The sequence below is a fragment of the Argentina anserina genome, chromosome 2 (genome assembly GCF_933775445.1).
Source record: "Argentina anserina chromosome 2, drPotAnse1.1, whole genome shotgun sequence".
Lineage (NCBI taxonomy): Eukaryota > Viridiplantae > Streptophyta > Magnoliopsida > Rosales > Rosaceae > Argentina > Argentina anserina.
The window spans coordinates 17745680-17757650 of record NC_065873.1 but is presented as its reverse complement, the minus strand read 5'-3'; the positions used below and the strand labels follow the sequence as shown (position 1 = coordinate 17757650).

The following is an 11971-nucleotide window of genomic DNA, read 5'->3' as shown; positions in this document are numbered from 1 at the left end:
AAATGGGCATGTGACTTACCTCCATCTTCTGTACTTGTTTTGTAAACTCTTGTTTCACGGAAAATGTCTGTTGTTATTCTAATTTTTTTAAGTGAAGTTATCTTGTTTGTAAATCTCTTTCACATATTTAGTTTGGCTAGTGTTCAAGTGGCACAATGTCGTTTGTTTGCTTGCCAATTTTCTTTGTTTCTGTTTGTTAGGCCTAAAATCACCTGAATATATTGTTCATGTTCCATTCCGGGATGTGACATTATGTACCTTTGCATATTTATTAAATCCAAGCTTCCACGTAGGGCTGTATAATATTCTTCTATGATCTCATTCACTCGATCTGCCTTCTTTTCTTCGATCAAATACCACTGTAAAAGAAAATAGTTAAATCCATTACAAAAATTATATAATATTTTGAAACACTACAAGCTTTTTTTAAATAACGGTGACTCATTTATCTTCTCAATGTATATATACACACACACACAAGACACATATTATGTATAATGCATGTATATTCGACGGACATTCTATAATGATATACAACCAAATCTCAATAAGAAATTTCACACAGTGATCAAAAGATGCAAGGAACACCATGCATGGAACAACACCACCTAAATTAAGATCACCAAGTACATTTGTTTTTGAAAATGAAGATATAATTGCATTAGGAGAAGTGAACAAGAGGCTAATCAAAGAGCTAATTATTATGAGTAATCCAAAATCCAATTATTCCTATGATCGACCTCATATTTAGTTTGATGCATCATCTAGATATCCAGGCAACAAAACAACATTATATATTAGAAATTGAAGCGGTATATATTTACACAGAAGACTCATAATTTATTGAACTTTCAGAGTAGATCCATGAGGAAAAGAACTAATTTAGTAAAAAAATCACACATGCTTGATCGTTTTCTTTGGAAAGAGGATCTACATTAAACATTAACCAAACTAAAAATCCCAACAAATGTTAGAACTTCAAACATTTACTCTATGGAGAATATAAATCATTCAAATGTTTAAGGACGCACCATTCAATAATTTATATCATCTGTTAAGGCAATCTTTGTGGAAACTAAAAGAAAATAACAACTACCAGCTTGATATAGTTGCAATAGTTGGCAATTTATTTCCAAGAGAGCTGGAACAAAACAATTTCAATGGTGTCTAACCATTGAGTGTACAACCACATTTACCAACCAAGCCAACACTTCTGCATGTCTTGGAGACGTTAAACCTTAAATTGTCTTAAACAACCAAACTAATCTTTGTCTTCATCTATCTATATTGATCTTGCACCATCTCATGGGAGCACACTAATGAAGTACTCTTGCAACACATAATATACCCATTTAAGTGGTAAAATCTGAAAACATTCTATATAGTCATGCACATATGTAAGATAGTGAACACATTTATGCTCCCAGATTTTAATGGTATTTTTAGTTCTTATAGTGCACGTATTCCCCTTCTTAAAAAATTCACCCCTTCTTGTAAGAAACAAAGCTTTCAACATATTCTACGAAAATTCTTCCACTCACTCATTGAACCTTCACCTGGGTGACGTGGCATTATGATAGCCACATACACATATTTGAGTTTTAGTATCATTCTGTGAACGTTTTCTTGAAGTGAAAAAAAAAATTAAGTTACTGAAGAGGGAGAGAACTTGAATGTCAATTTTTGTAAGTTTTTTGCCTCTCTCGTGTTCATTAGTTCTCTTCCTTCAGTTCTTCAACAGTCAACCACAAAAACCTAAAATTCAACACCACACAGACTTCATAGCTAGCCTCTGCGGTAGGGGAGGCGGCAAGGGCGTCAACGACGACGAAGTTGATTGCCATAGGACCTGGAGATTTGGATGATGTATTTGAGAATTTTGGGGGCAGAGATTTGAAGTTTTGGCTTCACAATAGGCAAATTGAATAAGAGGAAGAGAGGATTGAGGGAAAGGAGAGTGTGACAGTGACGAAATGAAGGGAGGAGGTGGTGGTTTTCAAATTCATAATGGACTTGAAGGAGACGAAGGCGACGACGTCGATGTTGGAGGAGGCTTAAGAGGTGGGTGGTAGTGATGGGCACCATTGATTAATTTTTGTGTGTATTTAATTCAATTAATATTTAGTTTTATCATAAAAATATAATTTATTGTGGATTTCTTGAATTCTTGCCGCACGTGGCAGATGTGGACAAATGTAACATCACTCTGTTATAAACTTATAATGAATTTATGATAATTTTAAAACACTGAAACTCCTTAAAACATTAATAAATAATTTGGGAGTTCGAAAAATTATTGAAAAATTACTACATTACTCACGGTGATTCGCTCTATCTACCATTATGAAAAATTTCAAATATTTATCGTTGCATGACATGATTACCCTTAAGGAGAAATTATAATATATATGGTTGATCGTAGATACGAACGGCCAAACGATGTCCAAATGAAACGAAATTTTGTCGAGGTCATTAGATATAAATATATATAGATCACGTCGGCTGGTATCGATTGATCATATTACAAACTGGAGTTGTCGATCACCGCAATGTGAACTAATGTATCATAACCTTTATATTAAGTTTAAAATAAACTTATTACATCATGAAACGACTATATGAAATAAACTTATCGTGTAATACCATGTACTTTTTCAACACTTAAGACTCAACGTCTCAATATTTTTTCAAAATATCGGGTTAGTTGTTTAACACTTTGATGTTAGAGTACACGTCGCCATGAGCGCATAAATGTTTTCGTAATATTTTTCCGTTGCTCAATTTATTTACTACAAAATGTCTAAGTTCTTACAATTTAGTTTAGTTTTTTGAAAAATCCTTTTTCACTAACTTAATTTTTCTAACCATTAGATCTATTTCTTTTTCTCCGACTTATTCTGGGCCACAATCTGATGGTCATTTAAAGCCCAACTTACATGAGTCCATTTCATTCTCTCATTTTTCTGTTGCGACACCTCTCTTTCTCCCTCACCTCCTTCTATCTCTGAATCAGATTCACCGACACCACCTTCACCGTCCCTCACCACCACAGTTCCGGCGAGAATGATACATGCAATCACACCACTTTAATCTCCTCACCTTTCTCTGTAAGACTATGCCAATTGATCATCAAGGCAAGCCATATTCCAAAATCTATGAATTTTGGCAGTGAAGAATAATTAGAGGATTTTGGCAAAACCTTGAACTCCTGTGGTGCCAAACTTCAATCTTTGGTAAGCCTTGCTTCAAATCTTCATACCCATTTCATCTATACCTTCAATTTCAGTGATTAAACCCAAATTCTCCTTCTCTGTATTATTTCTGCTATGGAACTCAAGCCTCAACAAACCTTTTCTTCTTTTTATGTTGACGAGATATATACTTGGAGGCTTGGGAGGAGTTATGTGAAGATAATGAGAAATTGGAGTAGCTATGGAGCAAGTCATCAGTTTGGATTTGAAGCTAGTAATACCACTGACACTAGTGATGTGTCTTAAAATGTTACTCGCAAGTGCACGAATATATTGTAGTGATATGAGCACTTTGTGTGACGTTCTTAACATGTTTTTACCTCAATTTGTACTTTTTTAGCCCTTATTGTTGTACTATTGAGTCATTGAGTCGTAGTAAGAGTCTTGGGCGGTATTGGATGTATTTTTGTGCTTACATGAGTTAAAACGCATAATTGGTTTAGAGTCCTAGTTTGACTAGGAATCCTTGTTAGGTTTTGAAACTAATTATCTCTTACTTATGATTTTATTTTCTTATTTTCAAATTGGATTGAAGAGATAATTAAAGAAAAAAAGATGGAGCCAAGTCATGCAACAATTAAATAGAAGATGATCATTAAAGGCATAAAACATGACATGTTTTAGGGATTAAAGCATGACATGTTTTAGGGATTAAAACTTTCCATGATTTAAGGGATTAAAGCATGACATTATTATAGAAAGAAAGAAGTAATTTCAAACCCTCCATCTTTCCTCTCTATATATATACATGGCTTCACCTCTCAAATATCATCACTTCTCATTTGCATTCAAGAGCCAAAACTCTACCAAAATACTACCTCAAACATCCTTCATCAAAACAACAATCCATCCTCCCCCATATAGCAATTCCATCTCCACCGAAATCACTATTGAAGACACACCTCCAAGATTCATACAACGTGTGATTCTCGCAACTCTTCTCCGTGGGTTTGTTTGTTTTTGATTTTTTACAATACTTTGTCTATGAAGATTGTAGTATGATGTTTGTGTGGGATTATTGTTTTGTATTAAGAATCGAAATTTTCAGATTGTTTTATTGGATTTTTGGATCTTTGCCGAATTGATGGTTTTCTATAATTAATGAGTTTGTATTTCTATTGTTGTGTTCTCATCATCTTTCTCATACTTTTAGATAATTTTCAGATATGTGCATATGAATTTAGTGGTTGGATGCAATCCCTAAGATTGTGTTTGAGTGCTAGATTCATCAACCATATTGACACATATCGAATCATGCTCTAAGTAGGTTCGGTTTGTGTTGATTAAAAGTGGTAAAAAATTCTGGAAATTTGCATGTGAAACCATGGTGGGTGACGCCAAACATGAAACATGTCTCCAACAAAGATTTGGTGCTTAAATGTAATCTTGTTTGATTTCTACTCTAAGTGTTATTGAATTTGATTGCATGCAAATTTAGATTAGGCTCTAAGTCAATCTAAATGTTAATTGAAATCTTGCACGATTAGATGATCCCCTAAGGCTCTAATTGTATTGGTGTCTAAAAAGTATGTAATTGGTCGAATTAGAATGCATGATAGGTTCGAACTTGTAATTATGTGGTGTAATGATAAATTTGGTTTAAGTTTGTTAAAGAGAAGTCGATCATGTAAATAGTAATTTATGTTTTATTTTAGTAGTTAATAATCAATCTCAAACCCCCAATTAATTGTTAACACTAAAAGTTTAGAGTTCCCTTCAATTCCCCGGAAAGAACGATCCCTGCTTATTCTATACTAACGATGATGCTTTACAGGGTTTATTATAGACGTTTTAACAAAACGATCTATCATGTAGCACATAGATGCAAGAGCGAGGTCGAACCCACATGGAATGTATGATATTAGGAAAAATGTAATCAAATCTAAATTAATTTAACACTAACCTAGTTGAATAAAATTTGGTTATGAAGTAGCTAAAATAAAAAGATAAAGATTACTTTGATGACGAAGTAACTAAGGTATTAGATTCCACCACATTAATCAAAAGTCTTTATATATTATCTACAAATTCCCAATTAGGAATAGCAATTTAGAAATCAATCTACTGTTTTCTCAAGATTTAACAATGAAGAACACATGAATAAATTCTAATGTAGATTCTTCTTCGCTTCTAATTGTCATATAACACGAGACAAAAGTAACCCATCAAGTAGGATATAGTCGATATACTATTTTAGTAGGCACATCGAAATTCATGTGCACATATGTCAATGTATATGTTTCTAAGTTAAAATTAGAAAAACTGTAGTAAGATCTCGTCATCATATATAGTATATTATGATCGTGGTAGAATTTTTCTGTTTAGGGTTTAAGAATTTTGTCTAAGAATTTTGTCAAACATATCATATTTATAAATTTTAGTTATTCGAATCACAACATGCGTATTTATATGGTATGACTTATTTATTGGGATATATGTGAATGTATATTTTTGTAAAGCAACTACAGTGAGGAAATGAAATTTTAGAAAATCCGACAGTATGATACGATCATTATGAAATATAAACATGGTAGAAGATTCACATATTATTATTATCACGATAAATGTGGTTAACACCATGTATCCCTTTACCTTCCTATGGACAACCTTATGATGCAAAACATTAATATATCAAAAAATTTACATGGATGGATAGAACGCACGAGCATGAGGAAATACAAAAAATTTGAGGATTTTTTTGAGCACTAGAACTACTTATTAAGATTTTCGGAATACTTATTGGTTTCAAAAAATAATTTTAAAGTCAACAGTAAGATTGACGTGACGTGCTGTGGGTTAATAATTCGTGCTGAGGATCTATACCCTAGTCTTGCTCACATTTAATTGCTATCTTTAGATAAGTTGTCAACAACTTATTGGTGTAGACTTATCTATGATAGGTTTGCACACACTAAATCGGACAATGACCCTTTTCTTTTCTTTTTCCCTTCTCTCATCTCTCTTCTCCGCACGTCTATGGGTGATTTCAAGTTCAACACAGTTAACCTCCCCCATCGACAAAAAACACAGTTCAACAGTTCAACACTTCAACATCATGTCCTCATTTAATAAGTTTCGATCAACTACAAACAATCGAAAACTAGAGAAGATCCTTCACCCAAATTAATTAACTCGAGGTAATTTAGCTCCTTTTGGCTTGTTTTGAGCTTGAGCATTACTTATGCTGCACCCGCCAACATCTCTGATTAATGGTCCACGACAGGGTGAAGATGATGGAGGATGGGAAAGCTCTCCCACAAAGACAAATTCTTCGATCCCACCAGCCTTAGATGCGTGATTCGACCCGACATAAGATGGGTCCGGCGACGGCCATGGCATAGATTATTGATAGAACAACCCAATCTGTGATATTGAGGGGCCTTTTAAAATTGAAGGAAAGTGAGATGGGTTGACACTGGATTGAGTTTACACTTTACAAGAGGGATCCAAGAAGGCAAGAATGATAAATTATGTTTTTACTACTCACTGTTTGGAGCTCGCCTAACGGCGAGTGCATTTCACGCTCTGTTAGTAAGATGAGAGGTGAAGGTTCACTAGGTGGTCCAAAGAACCTCCGCATATTCTATAATACATCTGAAATCTACCAAAAAGAAGTTTTTTTTTAATTAGACATAAATGCTCCAATTTAAGGAATCAAAACACAACTGCTATATAAACTCAACATGCATATGATGTGGTTAGTAGTAGTAAGTAATTACATTCGAATGCCACTTATGCTTGGTGTAGTGCACAAGAAAACGTTATGTAGAAATTGTATTGTATGAGATAACTAGTGATATGAGAAATTTTGTTTAAGAATTAAGTGCATTAAAGAACATAGACCACCTAGAAAGAAAAAGGCTTTTGAGTGTACATACTACATAAGATAGATCATAGATGATCATTCAGTGACAGATAAGTTGCAAATGCATATGTAGAAGAGACCACTTGAGTACATATTGAAATGAATAAAGTAAAACCATTACGTGAGGGAGGGTAAATGGTCGAAACTCATAACTAGAAGAAAATACTTCATTATGGCATAAACATAAATTATTGATTGTGCTGATCAAAATTGAAACCAACATCTTGATTTATTGAGAAACAATATGTATTCATAGACTACAAGGAAGTTTAATTGTCAGTATTGAGTAACAGATTAACAAGAGGCCTAATTATTTGATTGTGTTCAAAATGATCAAGGATGACTACTCCGACTTTATTCATTTTTGAAATTGAATGACTACGTGGAATAGTGACTCACTATTCATAGTTCATTATACAATCTCTTTTGAGTTGTACTTGACCTAGTTGAAGATCCAATTATATTTCTAGTCTTCTGACTCAATTCTTCATGTATTATTTTCAAGACTTGGAAAATGTAGAATTTTAGGTATTAACATTTGTATTCTCATAGTAAATATTTACGGTATCACTAGGTAGCAACCATTATGTATCAATATCAAGTAATTTGTACGTTTCGCTTCTGCTTTAGTATTTAACTTCTTCCTTAGAAATCTTTTGATAGAATTCATTTCTAAAAATTTGAATCAGACCAATTTAGATTGTCGCGCCAGTGTCTTATCTTAAGCCGATATAATATTTATAAACTCAGTCATTACCTATACGAATCCAGCTTCTGCATGAATTTTGTCGTGCTTGGATCTGCTTGAATTTTTATAACTATATGTTTGAATAAGCATGACAACGGATATAAGTTAGATCGCAACATCCTTAATTATAAATAACCTAAGGCCCTAAGCAAATTCAAAAAATATCCAAATAGAGAAGCCGAATTCGGCATATAGGGTAGCTTGGAATCCCTTGGATGGTCTGCAAGGCTCCCCCACCCACTCAGACCACGTGTCATCAAGAGGCCGGAGCCAGTCTCGACCGGTCCAATCAAGGAGGGCGGTTTTAACTTTTAAGAGGGAGAGAAAGAGCCGATGGTTACTACCCTCCAAAGGCGCCTTATATAAATACCAACCCCAAAACGCAAAATCCCTCACAAAAAAAAAAAATCCCCAATTCCTCAAAATCCACAGAAATCAAAGGACGACTCCATCCGTAAATCCTCGGCTCTCAAAAATTCGAATTCTGCTGATCCGATTCCCTTTCCCCGGTGATTCGATTCGGCTCGATCTCTGCTCCATTGCCTGCTTTGCTTGTGTAATTTTTCTCCTCTTAAGTTGATATCTTCATCTTAAAATTGGGAATAGGGTTGTAACTAGGGTTAGGGTTTGGATTCACTTGGGGGTTTATCTTTGGGTTTATAAATCATTGTAATCGCCTAAAAATTTAAAATTTGTGAAATTGGGATCGACTTGTTGATCAGCACCTGTCAATGATGCTCGATTTCTTGTTAATTTGCTTAATTCCATTGGTATTCTGATTGATCGATAAGATTATGCTTTCAAAAATTGTGTCTGATTGATTGAGTTATTTGCGAAACGATCATGATCGGACTCTGTTCTTATATAGCTCTGTGAGATAGAGATTATTGTTAGATCATTGTTAAGGTTTATGAATTTTTGTCTCATGTTTGAAAATCTGGATTATGCAATCATAATCTCGATTAGAATATAAAGTGCAAGCCTCATTAAAAAGTTGATGCTGGACTACACTACAGTTTATTTGTGATATGAACTAATCATGATCGGATCATATCTGTTTGCATGTGTGCTTTATTGTAATGCTTTCGAGTAAAAGGAGTTTAGTGTATTATGTCCTGGATCACATAGAAGATTGGGTAATTGTAACATATATTTGTTGGTTTCCATATATCCGACAGCTCTATTTATGCTCTTTTGAAACTTCTTGTAACATAAGTTTAATTTTTCTGATACGAGCGTGTTAATAATTCAACCTTTGGGCTGAGGTGTTGTATGCATCACATGACTTCTGTCTTGTGGTATGAATGCAGGTCTCAGACTCAGTGAGGACCTTTTGGCATGAGCATTCAGTTAATCATTTAATCAAGAATTCTATTCCTTCAAGTTCTTGGCTTCTGCCCAATTTCTTCGTTAGTTTCACAATTTGGAGCTTTTACAAAAGTGCATTGTGGTTCAGAGGATCAGTATTGTCAGTTGCTAACGCACCTAGAGTTTCTGAAGCCCCAGTAGGGGATTTAATTCTAGCTTTTCTTTTTGGTAAGTTTTCATTTAGTTCAATGAGCTTTCTTCTTCGTTACATTTGTGCTTAGAGATTTCATTTTGCAGCCTTAACTGTGACATAAGTTTGGGTTAATGTACTTGTGTCATGTTAGCATTCAGATGTGGTTAGGGTAATAAGATTTCCGCATATTTAGCGATTATGCAGTTGGGTCCTGATAAACTGGTCCTAGCAGCCTTTTTTTTTTTTATGTTGTTCGCTGTCTAGGATTTAGTTGCAACTTCTTTACCTATGCTGTAAATTGAATTGGCTGTCGATCTGAATTTTTTAATAGTGATTCAAAGATTTTTTATGAAAATGGAGGGGTAAAAATGGATGATATGATTGTTTGATGAAAATTGAAATGGCAATATAGAACATTTTGCAATATATATTTATTTGTTTGATGGTGTCAAGGATGTATGCAACATACATGCTTCTATTGTTTTATGTAATATGATAAATAAGTTGTTTTCTGCAATCACTGTCACTGTCCCTATTGATTGGTACTTATGTCCTTGTCCTAATAAGTTCCACAGTAAATTAAACAGTTTATGCAAGATGGCTGGTGTGAAACGGAGATTAGATACTGGTTCAGATATTCGTGCTCTTTACAAAGAACTGGATGCTGTTTCATGCCCCATCTGCATGGACCATCCACATAATGCAGTTCTCCTCCTTTGCAGTTCGCATGACAAGGGTTGCAGATCTTATATTTGTGACACGAGTTACAGGCACTCAAATTGCCTGGACCGTTTTAAAAAGTTGAGGGAAAATAATACTAACGGTCAAACTTTAGTCAGTTCGTTACCTACAAATCATCATGGCTCTCATAATACTTCTGATATGGCATTGGGAACAGATTTGAATGAAGCTAACGAAAGTCTTAACATGTTTGAAAGCAATGCTGTAATATCTGCTAATTTACCTGGACAGCCGCAAGAACGTGTTATTCAAGATCTAAATATACCTCTACCGGAAGAACTTTTGGGAGTGGCTGATTCCGAGTCATTTCAGGAAAGGGTTGAGCATGGTGAGTTGGATGTGGAGAATTCATTGGAGTCAACCTTGAGCTTGAAATGTCCTTTGTGCAGAGGGGCCATTCTGGGCTGGGAGGTTGTGGAAGATTGTAGGAAGTATCTTAATCTGAAGAAGCGAAGTTGTTCTCGTGAAGCATGCTTTTTTTCTGGTAATTACCAGGAGTTGCGCCGGCATGCTAGGAGAGTTCATCCTACCACTCGACCCTCAGACATTGACCCATCTAGGGAGCGAGCGTGGCGACACCTTGAGCATCAAAGAGAATTTGGTGATGTTGTTAGTGCTATTCATTCAGCCATGCCAGGAGCTGTTGTGGTTGGGGATTATGTGATAGAAAATGGAGATAGGCTAGGGGGTGGTGGTGAAGGTGGTGCTGGTGAAGCTAATAGCCCTTGGTGGACTACCATGTTTCTGTTTCAGATGATTGGCTCAGCTGATCGTGCTGGGGAACCAAGGGCAAGGGCAAGGGCTTGGACTAGACATCGGCGGCCAGCAGGAGGTCTATCTGAAAGGCGGTTACTTTGGGGTGAGAACCTGTTGGGTCTTCAAGATGATGACGATGATGAGGATGATGGTGAGGAGGACAACATTCTCATACTGAATGACAGAGATGTATCTCCAATTCCTAGAAGGCGCCGGCGTTTGACACGTTCTAGGTCAGTTGAAGATCGGCCCTGAGAGATGCCATGTTATCTGGTAAACTTTCCTGTTTCCTGACATCAACTTGATATCTACTGGAAAACTGTATCAGATAGGTTTTGGCTTGACCTAATGAATGTCTTCACATTGTTCCAGTAACAACCAAAGCTGCCTTTCAGACAGGACATGCTCTAGGGTCTATGGTTTGAAAACACCATCAGCTCGTGGAACTTTTCCATGAGTGTTGATATAATCGTATAGACGTAAACGATTGTATGAACCAGAGGATTATGTTCATGTTCTCACAACTCACTTGTCTCTGAAGTAGTTGATCACCAAGTTGAGCTATTGTGGACTTGTACGTCATTGTCAAGTATTTCATTATGTTTGTAATGTAGTCTAGTAGGGATTTGATTTGCTTGTTTCATAATGTATAGATCAAAGAAAGTAGCAATGAAATTACATTTGAGTATTGTGAAGAAGATTTCCTTAGTGTAATTTCTCTACCTAGTAGCTGTATATACGTGCATTTAAAATCTATCTGTGCATTTAAAATTTATCTGCTGACGAGAAGAGCGATAATGCTCTCGGTTGCACTAGTATCTGCTAGAAGGCATTGTTCTCTGGGAAGGTATTGCTTTTCTTTTGGGTGTTTAAAACTTTAATCGACTCAACGTTTCTGCAATAGCTTCACTCATTTATTTGTTTTTTTGTAAGGCCAAAACTGACGGCAACTATTATTCACTATGATGTGAGATATATTGAAGGCATATAGAGCGTGAATGATCATTATGGCCTGGTGTAGGACGTGGTTTTGGCATGTCAATTTTGATTTGGTGATTAAAAGGTAATGTTGTGCTTCCAAACATTCTCTACTGTCAGCTGCAGACTGG

At 35.4% G+C, this 11971-nt stretch overlaps 1 protein-coding gene across 3 annotated transcripts; it reads left to right on the top strand.

Annotated features, from left to right (window-relative positions):
• Positions 1-8247: 8247 nt before the first annotated feature.
• LOC126785452 (uncharacterized) lies at positions 8248-11597 on the top strand. 3 transcript variants are annotated; one of them, XM_050511152.1, is made up of 4 exons: positions 8248-8420; positions 9175-9400; positions 9953-11135; positions 11235-11597. In XM_050511152.1, the coding sequence occupies exon 3, from the start codon at positions 9963-9965 to the stop codon at positions 11115-11117; it is 1155 nt and encodes a 384-aa protein (XP_050367109.1). In that variant the 5' UTR covers positions 8248-8420; positions 9175-9400; positions 9953-9962; the 3' UTR covers positions 11118-11135; positions 11235-11597. The 3 variants fall into 3 exon arrangements, with proteins under 3 accessions (XP_050367109.1, XP_050367108.1, XP_050367107.1); XM_050511151.1 differs by having other exon boundaries at positions 9941-11135; XM_050511150.1 differs by having other exon boundaries at positions 9175-11135.
• Positions 11598-11971: the final 374 nt, after the last annotated feature.